Source organism: Myxocyprinus asiaticus, chromosome 29 (genome assembly GCF_019703515.2).
Source record: "Myxocyprinus asiaticus isolate MX2 ecotype Aquarium Trade chromosome 29, UBuf_Myxa_2, whole genome shotgun sequence".
In the NCBI taxonomy this organism is placed as follows: Eukaryota; Metazoa; Chordata; class Actinopteri; order Cypriniformes; family Catostomidae; genus Myxocyprinus; species Myxocyprinus asiaticus.
This window is the reverse complement of record NC_059372.1, coordinates 15895046-15910918: the sequence shown is the minus strand read 5'-3', so window position 1 is coordinate 15910918 and position 15873 is coordinate 15895046. Positions and strand designations below refer to the sequence as shown.

Here is a 15873-nt window from a genome sequence, read left to right as displayed (position 1 = left end):
AAGGTTCTGGAGTGGCCATCACAGTCTCCTGACCTTAATATAATCGAGCCACTCTGGGGAGATCTCAAACGTGCAGTTCATGCAAGACGACCAAAGACTTTGCATGACCTGGAGGCATTTTGCCAAGACGAATGGGCAGCTATACCACCTGCAAGAATTTGGGGCCTCATAGACAACTATTACAAAAGACTGCACGCTGTCATTGATGCTAAAGGGGGCAATACACAGTATTAAGAACTAAGGGTGTGCAGACTTTTGAACAGGGGTCATTTCATTTTTTTCATTGTTGCCATGTTTTGTTTTATATTTGTGCCATTCTGTTATAACCTACAGTTAAATATGAATCCCATAAGAAATAAAAGAAATGTGTTTTGCCTGCTCACTCATGTTTTCTTTAAAAATGGTACATATATTACCAATTCTCCAAGGGTATGCAAACTTTTGAGCACAACTGTGTGTGTGTGTGTGTGTGTGTGTGTGTGTGTGTGTGTGTGTGTGTGTGTGTATATATATATATATATATATATATATATATATACACACTGGCAGCCAAAATTTTGGAATAATGTACAGATTTTGCTCTTATGGAAAGAAATTGGTACTTTTATTTACCAAAGTGGCGTTCAACTTTTGGCCACCAGTGTATATATATATATATATATATATATATATATATATATATATATATATATATATATATATATATATATATATATTATGTATTTATTTATTTGTACTTTGTGGATTTTAGCCTTTTATGATCTTATCTGATGTTTTACTGCAAATTCCAACTCAGCCTTTATTATGAAACAGCGTATATCATTGTGGGCGGAGTTTCAGTCGTCACGCCACTGCACCGCCGCTCACGCAAAGCAGTAGCACTGCGGATCCTCCGAGCCCACACTGAGCCGACACGGGTGGTCAATTTCGGTCCGTTTCAGAGCCGTGCTGCGGTCATCATGGCTCTCTACGAATATGTCACCCAAGAGCAACTCTCAGGTTTTGATAAATATAAGGTGAGGTCGCTTTAAACCACCATATTCTACCTAATGTGTTGGACTTCGGCGTGTCGGCTAGCTGTGCTATGCTCATGACAGCATATGACACCGGTGTGTGCCGCTCACGAGAAAGAAAAACAGACGTTTATTGTCACGTTTAAAAATATAACTGTGTGATTTCACCACGACTTTATGGGTAATTCATGACGTATTAACTGGTTGCTTGCTTGCTGATATCCTACAGTGTATTGACAACGCCAGTGAAAGTAAATGATCTTTTTACGATGCTGTTTTGTTTAAATGCATATTTAACCTTTGGTATACAACACATGTTCCCATGTCCAGCTTTTTTTTAGCCGCATTAGATGGCTTTATTTAGTGGCTAGTTTGTAAATCGTTTGGACTCATGGTTTCGGTGTCGTGCCGATTTTTGACTCCCTAGTATGGTTATGGCTAGAGGTGTAGGTGTGGCTTTTAACACCGGCTCAGTCAAGGATCTAGATGGTTTGGGCAAGTTTTGAATGTCAGTCACACCCTTCGAGGTTTCACTTTAATTGTTCAGTGTACTCTTTCAACATTCTGGCATGACAGTATATGACAATATTGAAAAAGATAGGGCTTAAGAAAAGAATGTCTTGAAAAGCTCTTAGTCCATCTAGTTGTTAACAACTTATGCATGGTTGCATAAACATGACCTGTGATGTAGTTTTAAAGTATGTGAATTTTGCAGTGTGTTACCTTTCATGTAGTGTGTTAACTCACTTTGACAGTGTTGTTTGAAATAAGGGTGTTGAACTTGAGGGTCAAATTCCTAAGTGTGACAGTGAGTTTTATGTCCTCAGAAGTAGATATTCGAAAGAATTTGTGAATGAAAATGACACATGCCAGTCTGGCCCTGTCTTGCGCCACATGTACCTCAGTGTTGACTTGGCCTGATGAGGTATATTTATTTTTTTATTTATTTAGTGTTGTGGACTGTAGGTTTAAGGACTTAGTTTATGTGTGCTATTCTTGCACTGCATGTTTGCACAAAGTTGAAATGGATATTGAACACATAATATGTATGTCTGAATGGTTTTCTCTGACATAGAAAACAAGCTATGCTACATTTTCTCTCAAAATACTATGCAAATTGTAAAAACGCCACCCCTGCTGTCTGCTACTGCATTATTCTCCAACCGTTTCACAACATCCTTTGATTAATTCTTCTTGACTGGAGACTGGGAGTTGTCTTCATTCAACAAACCATGATTGCCCGGACACTGACCATGATTTATAATGTATTTTTCTGATTAGATTCAGCAGTACTGATTGTATTTAGCCATTCCTCAATGTCCACTACTAAGGCACTTAGACAAAGTACATAAGCAGCTTAATAATTGTTTTCCCCAAGTAACTAGGATTTTCAGTCAAGGGTTGTGGGGCAGCTCTTCCCAGATCCAGATGTTTTCAAGTCTTTAATGGTGAACAACACATGCTGATAGAGCAGTTGAAAGTGATCTGCCGCCACCGCTGAATCATGACTTTTGCATTGGGACCATAGATTGTCCCATATTAGAAGGGCATTACATTAAGACTAGGAATGTGCATGATTTATTGAGTACTCATTCAGCTTTAAATATTCGACTAGTAAAAACACTGCTCTGTCTAAAATCTTATAGGGTTATTTCACCTAAAAATGCAAATTCTCTCATCATTTACACACCCTTATGTAATCTAAGATGTGTATGACCTTCTTTATTCTGCAGAACACAAACGAAGATTTGAAGAAAAATATCTCCGCTCTATAGGTCTATTCAATGCAAGTGAATGGTGATCAGGCCTTTGAAGCTCCAAAAAGCAGATAAAGTCAGCAGAAACATAATCCATAAGGCTCCACTGGTTTAATCTATGTATTCTGAAGTGATCCAGTTGGTTTTGGATGTGAGAGGACCAAATATAACTCCTTTTCCACTGTACATCTTGACTGCAGTCTCCTTGGCGATCATGATTTCAAGCTCAACACTTCCTACAACACTGTAATCAAGCTTGAAATCATGATTGTGCCTAGAGACTGCAATGTCAAGATGTACAGTGAAAAAGGAGTTATATTTTGGTCTGTTGTCACCCTAAACAAACTGGATCAATTCAGAAGACATTAGTTAAACCAGAGGAGTTGTATGGATTACTTTTATGCTGACTTTATATGCTTTTTGGAGCTTTAAAGGCCTGATCACCATTCACTTGCATTGTAAGGACTGACAGAGCTGAGATATTCTTCTAAAAAAAAAAAGGTTCAAAGGTTGAAGGTGGAACCTAAATTCTAAATTTCAAGTAATCTGTTAATAATTTTTTTATGTTTTAGAGTACTCGACCGCAAAATTAGGCTATTGGGAAATGCTCACCACTAATTTAAACCATTCTAAATTTGTATAGAAATTGTCTGTAGGTGTGAAGGTAACATTGGAATTAATTCAACAACTCATATCTGCAAACTGTACCAGCCCCTTAAGACAATTAGTGTTTAAGCCAGTGTATGTGGTCTAGATTTCATACATGCAACAAAGTTCATTTAAGGCATTTCAGAAATGCTCTGTTGTCTAGCTTTGACATGCTTGGGACGTTGACACATTCACACTTTTTGAATAGTGTCAATGTGTTGTCATTACTCAGCATCTCTTCTGTCTTCCTTTTCCTCTTTACAGTACAGTGCAGTGGACTCCAACCCCCTTTCCATCTACGTAATGCACCCCTTTTGGAACTCAGTCGTAAAGGTGAGAACATTAGGAGCTACGATTGCCATTTTGGAAGTTACCAGAATGTTTGAGGGCATATATACTGAACCTATAGCCACTGATGTGAGAACAGTTTTATGCCTTTAGTTATAGTTGTAAAGATTAAGAAGTTAGGCATGAACACCCAAGAATTTATTTGATCTTAAAGAGCAAGAGACTTAAAATTCAAATTAGTATGACCATACACAAATGTCCCTTTCAAACTAGTGTTCATGTAATTGTTCTATGAAGATGTGTTTATGTGAATCTGTTACTTGTCTGTCAATTTTTACATAAACCTTTTGATGGCATGAATATAAAGTGGTATTTAACTTAAAAAATAAAAATAACATTACATTGTGTTTTGCTTTCATTTAATTCCATATATGCAACATTAATGTATGTTCCAATCCGTCTGGATCTATTTACCTGCAAAAGAGATCAGACCATTTGCAATTTGCTAATTTCTCTCTCTCTGTGTGTCTCAGGTCTTGCCCAGATGGCTTGCCCCTAACCTCATTACGTTTACAGGGTTCATGTTCCTGGTACTCACCTACACCTTGCTGTCCTTCTATGACTTTGACTTCTATGCCTCAGGTAAAGTCTGTACTGTATACTTTGGTGGGTGCAGTTTGTGATAGTCATGATGAGCTAGTGAGATTAATATGTCAATGTTCTCTTACTCTCTTGAGGCCATTGTAATGATTGCAGCAATAACCAGTAGGTGACAATAAGAAAGAGGTTCCTGTTCTTTCTCCTCTCGCTCTCTCTCTCTCTCTCTCGTGCAAGTATGTTGCCTTTGTAATGACATTTTTATATGAGAAGGATCTACGTCTCATTTCCAGCTCATCATTCTCTTATCAACTAGTAATCTGTGAAAACATAGCCACACCTATGCACAGTCCCAGCGCTCACTCACATATGCATTAACAGAGCATAAATGAACTCTAAATATCCAGACTACATTTACACTCAGTGCTGGGTAGTAACAGATTACAAGTAATCTGGATTAAACAATTAAATATGAAAAAATCAAATACTTGTAATTAGATTAAATTACTTTTTTAAATACTCATAATCAGATTACTTTTAGTGGATTACATATTACTAAAGAAACGACAGTAAATTGTTCATAATTTATTGATCCCAACCTAATTTTATTTTTTTTATTTTTTTTATTAGAAATCAGCCTACTGCTGATATACAATCAGTAAGTCTTTGAGTGTTTTCAGAACAGAGGATGAGGTCTGTGAAATTGCACACACAGACCTGATATTAGCCACTATAGCCAGGTAGCTATAATTACACTGAAGATGGAGCGGTCTCACTCAGCATTTGACCACTGGATTTACAAAAATAAAGGAGACACTGGGCAAAAACATTCCTGTGCAATTTAAACCCTGCTTTCTGAAACTTAATATCCTGTCCATTGCAAATGATTCCACGTAAAATCTAAAGAAGCATTTGTAGGTGCTTGCATGATTTCTGAACTTTAACTTGCAAATTGAACCAACTCCTGATGAACACATTTTAATTGGTATTTGAATTATCACTCGGTATGTCATAAAAACATGTCACTATATCTTTGTAAAGATTTTGTTTATCAAACGCATTAAAATGCACAAATACATTTACATTTCATATTTACAATGTAATCCACACATAAATGCCAAACCGATTTACTTAGTGAGGTAAAGTTTGCTTTAGTTTCGTGAATTGATTTTGTACTTTACTTAAAAAATTTAAATGAATGCACTTTCGCTTTTGTGATAACTTTTGAGACTGTTTTTGTGACTTTGATTCACAAATATGACTGGTCTAATCCGTTAGCACACATGAATTGTGTTTGTAATGCCAAAATTGCCAGAGTAAGACCATGTATGGTGGTTTAACACACCCGTGGCACCTGTCCATAATTCTCAAAAGTCTCCCATAAGAAATGGCTGTTAAACTCAAACATATTTGAGTCTGTCATTGATCAAGGGCCTAGAGCTCTATCAGCATCATTAGGGAAAACACTCAACTCCCTTCATATTTTTACACCTTGTAAAATACATTTGTGATCCATGCTTCTAAATTTCTGGACATAAGTACCTTTGACTAAACATTTATGGGATTTGTCCTCCGCCACCCGGACTGAGGCGAATCACTATGCGACCACGAGGACTTAAAAATCCCATTGGGAATTGGGCATTCCAAATTGGGAGAAAAAGGGGAAAAATCCACACACACACAAAAAAAAAAGTATGCAAAACAGCAATACTAGAATACTAGGTTGATGTTTCTGATTTGCTAATAGACTAATTTAAACAAATTTTCTGATTGTCTATTGCATTCATGCATACAATGGACCAAAACAATTTTTAAATAAAAAATCTTGACACTACGGGAATCTAAAGATATAAATTGAATGATGTAATTGACACTTTTAAAGATTAGTTAAATGCAGCAGCTGTAATTGTAATCTCAATTATTTTGTTAATTAATTGTGCAGCCCTAGGTCAGAGGTAATCCAAAAATAATCAGATTATATTACCCAAAAATGTAATCCAAGAGATTACGTTACTGATTGCAATTTCAGTCATGTAATTTGTAATTAGTACGGTATTACAATTCAGAAGTAAACTACCCAGCACTGTATACTGTAGTTACTCACACAAACAGTACACCCTTACAGTCAAATTTCTCAGCACGGTTAGCAGGTACATGATGTTAATGCATAACTGATGTTGCATTACACAATGAGATTCATTCTTTATTTGTCTCTTTGTGTGATATAGCGGAAGGCCACACACATGTGCCAAGTTGGATGTGGATAGCTGCTGGTTTGTTTAACTTTCTGGCCTATACCTTAGGTAAGTGTGTGTCTTTCTCTTTTTAGAATTGTTGATACTACTTAGTTTCGTTTTGTCCACTAGTGGTCTGTTTATTGATCCTGTTGGTACTTCTGTGAATATTACACGTAGGGTCAAGGAACATGTGTATGCATAAATATGTGACTTTTAAAGGAATGTTCCGAGTTGAATTCAAGTTAAGCTCAATCAACAGCATTTGTGGCATAATTTTGATTACCACAAAAAATAATTTCGACTTGTCCCTCGTTTGTAATTTTTATTTTATTTTTATTATTATTAAAAGTCGTGGTTACAGTTAGGCGCTTACAATGGAAGTGAATGGGGCCAGTCCATAAACGAAAAATATGCTATTTCAAAAGTGTAGACACTGGACAAACATTATATGCATTAACATGATTTGTGTGTGATTAAAGTTGCTTAATAAACTTATCAATGTAAAGTTATAGTCAGTATTACTTTAATAAGTTTGTTTCCTTGACGATACAAGGCCAGTAACCCTTATTACACTAAAATAGTGTAGATCAGAGATTTTATCACACTAAAATCATTTACACTCATAATGTTCACTTCTTGTGATTTTTATACATTTGAAACCGTTTATAACGTGAGTGTTTGTAATGGACATTCAAGTCCATTGTAATTTTAAATAAACAAGGAACGAGTCTACAATATTTTCTCTGGTAATCAAGATTATGCTACAAATGCTATCGATTGAGCTTAACTTGTATTGAACACGGAACATTCCTTTAAATCATTTTGGTGTGTGTGTACATTGCAGATGGTGTGGATGGAAAACAGGCTCGGAGAACAAACTCCAGTACTCCGCTGGGTGAACTGTTTGATCACGGCCTGGACAGCTGGGCATGTGTGTTTTTTGTTGCTGCAGTCTACTCTGTCTTTGGACGGGGTGATACCGGCGTCAGCGTGGTAACGCTGCATTACCTGTTATGGGTTGTCCTTTTTTCCTTCATACTGTCACACTGGGAGAAATACAACACTGGAATTTTGTTCCTGCCTTGGGGCTACGATATCAGCCAAGTGGTAATTTTTTATTTTAAACTAATGAACAAAGTATGGCTTTTTCAAAATATGTAATACTGTTCTTTAAGGTAGAACTACGTTGAGTAGATAAGATACTTTATTGATCCCTTAAAAGGAAGCAAATACCGTTAAAAAGTCTGTGCTAGGTTTTTTTTTCTCCCAATTTGGAATGCCCTGTTCCCAATGTGCTTTTAAGTCCTCGTGGTTGCATAGTGATTCGCCTCAGTCCGGGTGGCAGAGGACGAATCTTTTGCCTCTGCATCTGAGACCGTCAACCCGCGCATCTTATCATGTGGCTTGTTGAGTGCGTTGCCACGGAGACATAGCGCGTGTGGAGGCTTCACGCCATCCACCGCAGCAACCACGCTCAACTCGCCACGCGCCCCACCGAGAACGAACCACATTATAGCGACCACGAGGAGTTTACCCCATGTGACTCTACCCTCCCTAGCAACCGGGCCAATTTGGTTGCTTAGGAGACCTGGCTGGAGTCACTCAGCATGCCCTGGGATTCTAACTAGCGAGCTAGCAAACTCCAGGGGTGGTAGCCAGCGTATTTTACCGCTGAGCTACCCAGGCCCCCTGTGCAAGGTTTTAAAAATGCTTCTCTGTTTATTCTTCTTAGACTATTTCTATCGTGTACATTGTAACAGCAGTGGTAGGTGTGGAGACATGGTACAAACCTGTTGTTTGGAATATTCATTACAGAGATCTCTTCACTGTCATGATTGTTGGTGAGCAAGCTCTGCACTTTCATTGATTCTTCTCACAGTTAAAACTTCACACACTGTGTTTTCATTGGATGTTAGGCACAAACTTGTAAATTAAGTTTGATCTGATTTTTGTCTCCCATCTGTCTAATTGCAGGTTGTTTATTTGTTGTAACGCTGCCAATGAGCCTCTACAATGTCTTCAAGTAAGTTTGTCCAGACCTCTTAAAACAAACAGTACACTTCATAAAAAATAACTTGTTTATAATGTACTTTGTACATTATTGATTAAATAATGTATTGTTGTAAAACAGGGATATTTATTCTCACTCTCTCTCTGTATTTTTTTAAGGGCGTACCGTAATAACACCATGAAGCACAGTTCTGTGTATGAGGCCTTGTTGCCTTTTTTCTCTCCTGTCCTCTTGTTTGTGCTCTCTACACTGTGGATCAGTCTCTCTCCCACAGACATCATCCAGCAGCAACCCAGAGTCTTTTATCTCATGGTGGGAACAGCCTTCTCCAATGTTACTGTGAGTATGCACAATTCTCTAACTCTCTGGAATAGATCGATTATGTAGCCAAGACAATGAATGTCTTTCAGTTGCTATTGAAACATCTTTTCAGATGTCTGCTCATGACATGCACTCTCTCTTTCTCTCTCTCTCTCTCTCTCTCTCTCTCAGTGTAAGCTCATTGTATGCCAGATGAGCAATACTCGATGCAAGCCTTTGAGTTTGTTGTTGTTGCCGATGGCAGCTGTTGTGTTGCTAGTGATATCTGGGACTGTACAGAACAGCGAAACGGTCATCCTGTACATATGGACGGCTATAGTCCTACTCACTCACATACACTATGGAGTGTCTGTTGTAAGTACACACACAGCCAGACTCTGCACATGCATGACAATAACACACATCAAGGCCATCAGTTGCGGTATTGTCTGCTTATTAGTTTGTGAACAAGTATGATGTTTTATTAATTTTAACTGTAAAAAAAAATGTTGTTGTTGTTAGATTATCATCTTTCGTTAGCTTTCATGCTTATGTGGACTTCTATCTCCTTTTCTTGTCTCCCTGTGCAGGTAAAGCAGTTGAGTGATCATTTTAATATATATGCTTTCTCACTGAAGAAGCCTAACTTGGACTGACAAGACGAGGAGAAAATTGGCCTGAAGGCTGCTGAGGTCTAAGCTATCAAAGCATAATCTTCAGCTAGCCGACTCTCACTAATCACCAAGGAGACACAGCTTACACCAGGAAACCAAATTTTACTGACCAAACACGCCTTCTTTTTCTGAGGATGCTGCTCCATCAACTAGACTGATTGAGCCCAGAGATGCAGCTGCACCACTTGACCCAATGAGCTCAGAGTTGGAGCTCCGCCACGGGGCTCACTGAGTCCAGAGGCAGAGCTGCTCCAGAGGGCCCACTGTGCTCAGGGGTGGAGCTGCGCCACAGGACCTATTGAGCCCAGAGACAGAGCTGCAGCATGGGACTCACTGAGCTCAAAAAAATGCAGCTGCACAACAGGACCTACAGTGCCTAGACTTGCAGCTGCGTAACAGGGCCCATTCCTCCCAGAAAGAGCAGTATTGTGTTGCTAGCTCCAAGTGAAGACTGTTTGGTTGTCTCATATCTGTGAAGCTGGGAATATTGCTTGTTTCCTAAGGAAATGTGCTTTTCAGCTGAGATACTAGGAGCCTTTAAACAGCTGATATAATTTTACTTAAGTCCACAGACGAGTCCAGCATGCTTCATCACATGTAACAAATCACATGATTTACACATAAGATGATAATTGTCTTCAGCTTATTGGACTTGAAGATTTTATTTAAATTTAATCTTGGCCTCAAATGCTCACTTTGATAGTCATCTTTTTTTTAAACAATTTACAGTATGATTGAAGCAAAAGGCATTACTAAATTACATTACTACAATGGACAGCTTAAGTAGTCTGATAGGGAACAGTCTCATTTTCGGTTATTATTAATCTTATATATATATGGAAACAGGGAAGATAATTGATTATTTAAAAGTTGGTGTTTTTGCGGATCACATAGAATTCATAGGGAATTATAATAATGAAAGAAATAACAAGACAGGACTACCGAAATTACTCACTTGAAGACATTACACAAGTAACCAGTCATCAACCACTCAAACCACAGCCTTTCTTACTGATTGGCAGTAGGAATAATAGGTTCTACCCTTTGAACTTTTTAACTGCTATCTTTTTTTGTTTGTTTTGGTTCCTTTTTACATTGGTGATGGTGTGTCTGCATGCCAATTTTCATTTTCTCCATCTATCTTTTTGCTTCTTTCCTCCTTGCTTCACTAGTGGGCTTTTATTGAGTTTATTCGTGCTTTAATGAAGAGTGCACTTCAAACCCTAACCAGGAGAGGGTGCACTTGGAGTGAGCGAGTCAAATCTCGCTTCGTTCTTTAAACACGATAAAAGCACTAGTCTCTGTGCCACCAACATGCAAACTACAGGTGTCATGATTTACATCAAACTCATTCCAGCATTCAGCTTTCCTCTCTTTTTCTGTTGCTTTTTCTGCATATTTTATTTGGGTTCTTATTTTCTTTTGGGGGGGATTTGCAATGGTCATAGAATATTCTTTTTAAAGCTTTCACTGATTGTGCAAAATGTGTGCGTGTGTGTGTTTATGATTTGTTTATAATGTATGTAAAAGTGTGTGCGGATATGTATGTATATAATCTGTGTAAGTGTTTTACACTTGCATACTCTCACTCATGCTTCAGAATGTTTGGTTTTTATAGGAAGAAGGCCAGTCAGTGAAACCATTTGACTAATGTTTAAACATGTATAACATATCCATGTTGTAATAACAATATATTATTGTTCATTTTACTTTTTTTTTTTTTTTAAATCTCCATAGTACAGTTAAATATAAAAACATAATTATCCCCCTTATCCTCTAAACTGTTTGACATGAATTTAGGAAACATTACATTAATAACCTGTGTTATGTCCAAAGTAAACATTATTTGTTGTGATTCTCAATTTCTAATTTTACTGTCAAGTACACTCTTGAAATACATTTGTTGTTAAAGAACGGTGTGATGTCACTCATCCCTAAGGGCACTCTTACATTGAAGTAGAATTGAGAGATTTTAGGAAGACCTTGCTTTCCTCCATTTTTTGCATTGACCTGTATGACAGTATTTCCTCCGTGGGTCAAATTTAACACGGTAATCGGCACGTTTAAAATTGTTAGCACACATTGTTTTGGTGCTGTGGTCAGTAACTTTAAAACACTGGCTGTGCTGATGATTGTAAAACCTTTTGGATATACTAAAGCATGCTTCACAAATCCAGGGTTAGTGGAGGCTACTGTCAGTGTGACTGATTGGTGTATTCTTTTTATTTGTATTATCATTTTTAAACTGTAAGCATCCCTCACTAATGTGACTGTACCCAAGCGATACAGATTGCAGATGCATTTGTGTAATGCCTTGGCGAACAAGGAATTGTTTACTTTTTTTTAATTTTATTTTTTTATCTTAAGTGGGCTAAAACACATAAACCGTTGCATATCGTACAACAAAATCCAGCCATGTTGTAACATTATCTTGTGCTGCCCCATTAAATGTAAGTGTATCCATGGTATCATTTTGTCCTTTTGCAGATTTTGACTCCTCTTTCTTAGGACAGGCAGGATTTCACCCAGAGTGGTACAGTGTGCCTTGAGTAGTTCGTGTACTGAAAATTGCACTGCATTTGTTTTGAAACCCTAACAAAAAAGTACTGTCTGCAGCTGTACCAGTGGTGATATCAGATACCATGTACTTTGAGAAATACCATGCTATTTACATGGTATTCTATGGTACTTAAAAGAATAACATGGTATATGTAAAAAAAAAAAAAAAAAGATGGTATTACAGGAGTACATGCAAAGAAAAAACTGATGATACCAAGCACAGCCTTTTCTGAATAGGGAAAGATTTTTCTGAAAAGAGGGTAAGGTTCTGAGTTGAAGCTGAGAGAATCCAATCTGCCTTTTGCCTTATTTTGAAACAGCATCTTTTGGTAATTTTATTTAAAGGTGCACTAAATGAGTTTTTCCTCATTAAAAAAAATTTCACTCCTAAAGAAATACATTTGAAGAAAACAGTATGAGCACTCGCATAAGATGAAGACTCCTGTCATATCAGTAAGTTGTTTTATTTTGCATGGAGAGGCTCCCCTCATGGGGGCTGCCATGTTAGGATCACATGATCAGCCAAATAACAGCCCTTTTATTGGACATTTTCACTTATGAGTCAAGACATGGATTAAAATAATTGCTGACTAAATAGTGAATTTCTACAATGGCATCGGACATTAAAAATTATACTGGGTGTACCTTTAAGACAGACTTTCATGGAATGAGCGTGCTTGGTCCTAAACTGACAGTTAATCGGAGGTTGCATGAATTAAACATCGATTAGTGTCAGCGTAATGTTCCTGGAGCGCGGTCCGTTTTGTGCGTGGCTGACCTGGTGCCTCGAGTGGGACCGCACCGTGCTACCCGGGAGAGCGCGCTCAATAATGCATGCACATCATTAGAAACCAGAGAGGGCAGGTGTATAGCCGTTATTTCCTAGGAAACGTAAGTCAGGGCGAGGTGCTGCTGACAGTCCAGCACCTCACGTTACACCGAAATATTTGAATAAGAGGACGTATGGCTATTTTCCCGCTTTTTGTACCAATACATAAGTCTTGTATTTAACTTAGCTGCCTGAAAAGTAAAGATGTGCACCTGTCGTGTTTTCCTGGGTTACTAGAGGCCTGAGAGGTACAATGGTGTCACGTCTGCTTGACCCAGAAGCCCAGGCCTTCATCTTTTATTTAAACTGGCATTAACAGCGTGCAAGGTTAATAACGGCTCAACCACCGCGCACCCCTTCAATTTTCTATCACACAAGTTACCATGGTGTGTTATGTCCATGATTTTCAATTTGACTAATGATTTATACATTATCTAAATGTGTAAGGCACTTTTGGGCAAGTTTGGACATGTCTAATGCAAGACACTGCTTGAACCCTGACACAGGTCAGAGGATAAATTGTTAAACTTAGATTGTCTGGAGCTCACATTCAACTCTAAGCTATGCAAAAATTAGATGTTGTGTTAAATTTTAATAATTTAACACAAGATAAGGCATTTTAAAAGACAAATAATGTGAAAGAATATTCTGGGTTCTATATAAGTACAGTTGGCTGCATTTGTGGCATAATGTTATAATGGAATAATTTTATGAGCATGCCTACTAGGACTTACTTAACATACAACAATGACAAACCATGGCCTACAACAAAACTCAGGCAGCTTTGTCAGGCCAAAGAGGATGCTTACAGAAGATAAAATCTTGTATAATCAGGCTAAAAACACACTGACAAAGGAGATTAGAGCGGCTAAAAGAAGCTACTCTGAAAAGCTGGAAAACAAGTTTTCAGCTAATGACCCTGCATCAGTGTGGAGTAGGGACGTGACAGTATGATGATGAACCCACACAGACAGTAGTGGTTCTAGCTTGTATGGCGCCCTGGGTGAAACCCGCTTCAACACGGCCCAAAAGTTGTTGGCCTTTGTTGGTATTCTGTGTGGGTGCCTCGTGCCGCCCATCGCAAGATGCCGCCGCCCCCCGCAAGATGTCGCACTGGGCAACTACCCATGTTGCCCATGCCTAAATCTGCCACTGCACACAGACCAAAAAGGCAAGACTGTTTGAGGCAAAAACAGTGATTGGTGGTCATGGCAAAGACTGTCAAAAATAAAATTTATTTTGTGAATTTCATGATTTAAAAAAAAATGAAAATAAAATGAAAATCCTTATGTCTCATTTTGTTGGAGCAAGTCACAAATGTATCTTGTTTGGCTCAATTTGATTTCATAAACTTTTTAAAATTACATCCATTCATTACACTGCAAAAAATATTTTTCTCAAGATATATTAACTTGATTTCATTTACACAATAAATTTACACAATATAATGTAATGTTGTGTTTTCAGGGTAATTTATCAAAATTCAACAAGGTTTATGCTTAAAACAACACTCCCGCCTCAGCACAGATAACATAAATATGCTTATTTATTTTTTTTGCATCACAACCTACCCTGAATTGATATAGAGTATGAATCTGATTTGACATATGTTTTACTGTTATATTGTTATATATATTGAACTGTTGCCCTCTGGCCGGCGCTACAGAGCTCTGAGCACCAGAACAGTCAGGCACAAGAACTGTTTCTTCCCTCAGGCCATTCACCTTATGAACAGTTAAAACTGCCCCCTATACTCTCCATTGTGGCAATACAATCATGTGCATATTCAACTATACATTCATATTTATATTTATATTCCATTTATATTTATTTGACATATCCTACCTCTTCTGCACAACACATTAAATCACCTTGCACATAACTGTATATCTGTATATAACATATTTGAACAACATTACTGCCTACTGTAGTTTCCTCTATATATTTATCTGTTGTATCTTATTTTTTGTTCTTATTTCACCGTTTCATACATATATATGTTTATTTATTTCAAATGATTGTATGTATACTGTATGTTGTATATGTGTATTGTTTGTATTCTCTTTGCACTGGAAGCATCTGTCACCATGACAAATCCCTTGTGTGTGTAAGCATACTTGGCAATAAAGCTCATTCTGATTCTGATTCAGATGTTGATTACCACAAAAATTAATTTCGACTTGTCCCTCCTAAAAGGAAAAATCGAGGTTACAGTGAGGCACAATTCTTTGAGGGTTTAAAGACAGAAATGTGAATCATATATTGTTATAAAAGCACATAATTCATTCTTTTAAAACGAGTGTTTTTAAGTAAGCATTAAAGTTGTTTAAATCGTAATTTTTGTGGTGGCCTACTGTTCTAAGCGGACGAACTACTAGTTATTTGTCACCAACGTTATGCTGTCATGGCAATGAAGTTGTAAAATTGGATATAACTTTATGTAGAAAATGTAAGCAAGTGATTATATCACTATAAAAGCATGTTTACAGGCATGTTGCTTATGTCTTCAGGCTATACTTTTGAAACAGTGAATATTTGAACGTTTACGAATTTGCCCCATTGTTATCCATTGTAAGTGCCTCACTGTAACCCCGATTTGGCTTTTTTTTTTTTTTTTTTTTTTTGGTAGTCAACAGGGATAGTCAACCAGAATATTCCTTTAAGTTTTGGAAATCTAATCAAGGATACTAAGTGAGACATGATGTAGAGTATGTTGTATTACAACACCAACCACTTTGTTTTTCCTTGGTCCAAATGCGTTACGTATTGATTCATGCCCAAGGAACTGTGAGATGAAGTGCCTCTTCATTACTGAGTTGCCAGGTAGAGTACGATACCCCTGTAATTAAGTCATTGAGATGTTACATATTTGTCGTTTTCTTCTATGGTGCATTTAATTAAAACAGAGACTGATGGGATGGCCTTGGAGGTAATGGTTAGCACCCTGGCAATGTTCAGAC

General features: G+C 37.5%; 1 protein-coding gene across 1 annotated transcript; it reads left to right on the top strand.

Moving 5' to 3' along the window:
- Positions 1–868: 868 nt before the first annotated feature.
- On the top strand, positions 869–11989 carry selenoi (selenoprotein I). Its single transcript, XM_051662564.1, has 10 exons — positions 869–1016; positions 3683–3751; positions 4240–4348; positions 6532–6606; positions 7385–7647; positions 8273–8381; positions 8515–8563; positions 8710–8890; positions 9044–9226; positions 9442–11989. Exons 1-10 carry the CDS (start codon positions 960–962, stop codon positions 9547–9549), a joined length of 1203 nt encoding a protein of 400 aa, XP_051518524.1. The 5' UTR covers positions 869–959; the 3' UTR covers positions 9550–11989.
- The last annotated feature ends 3884 nt before the right edge of the window (positions 11990–15873 follow it).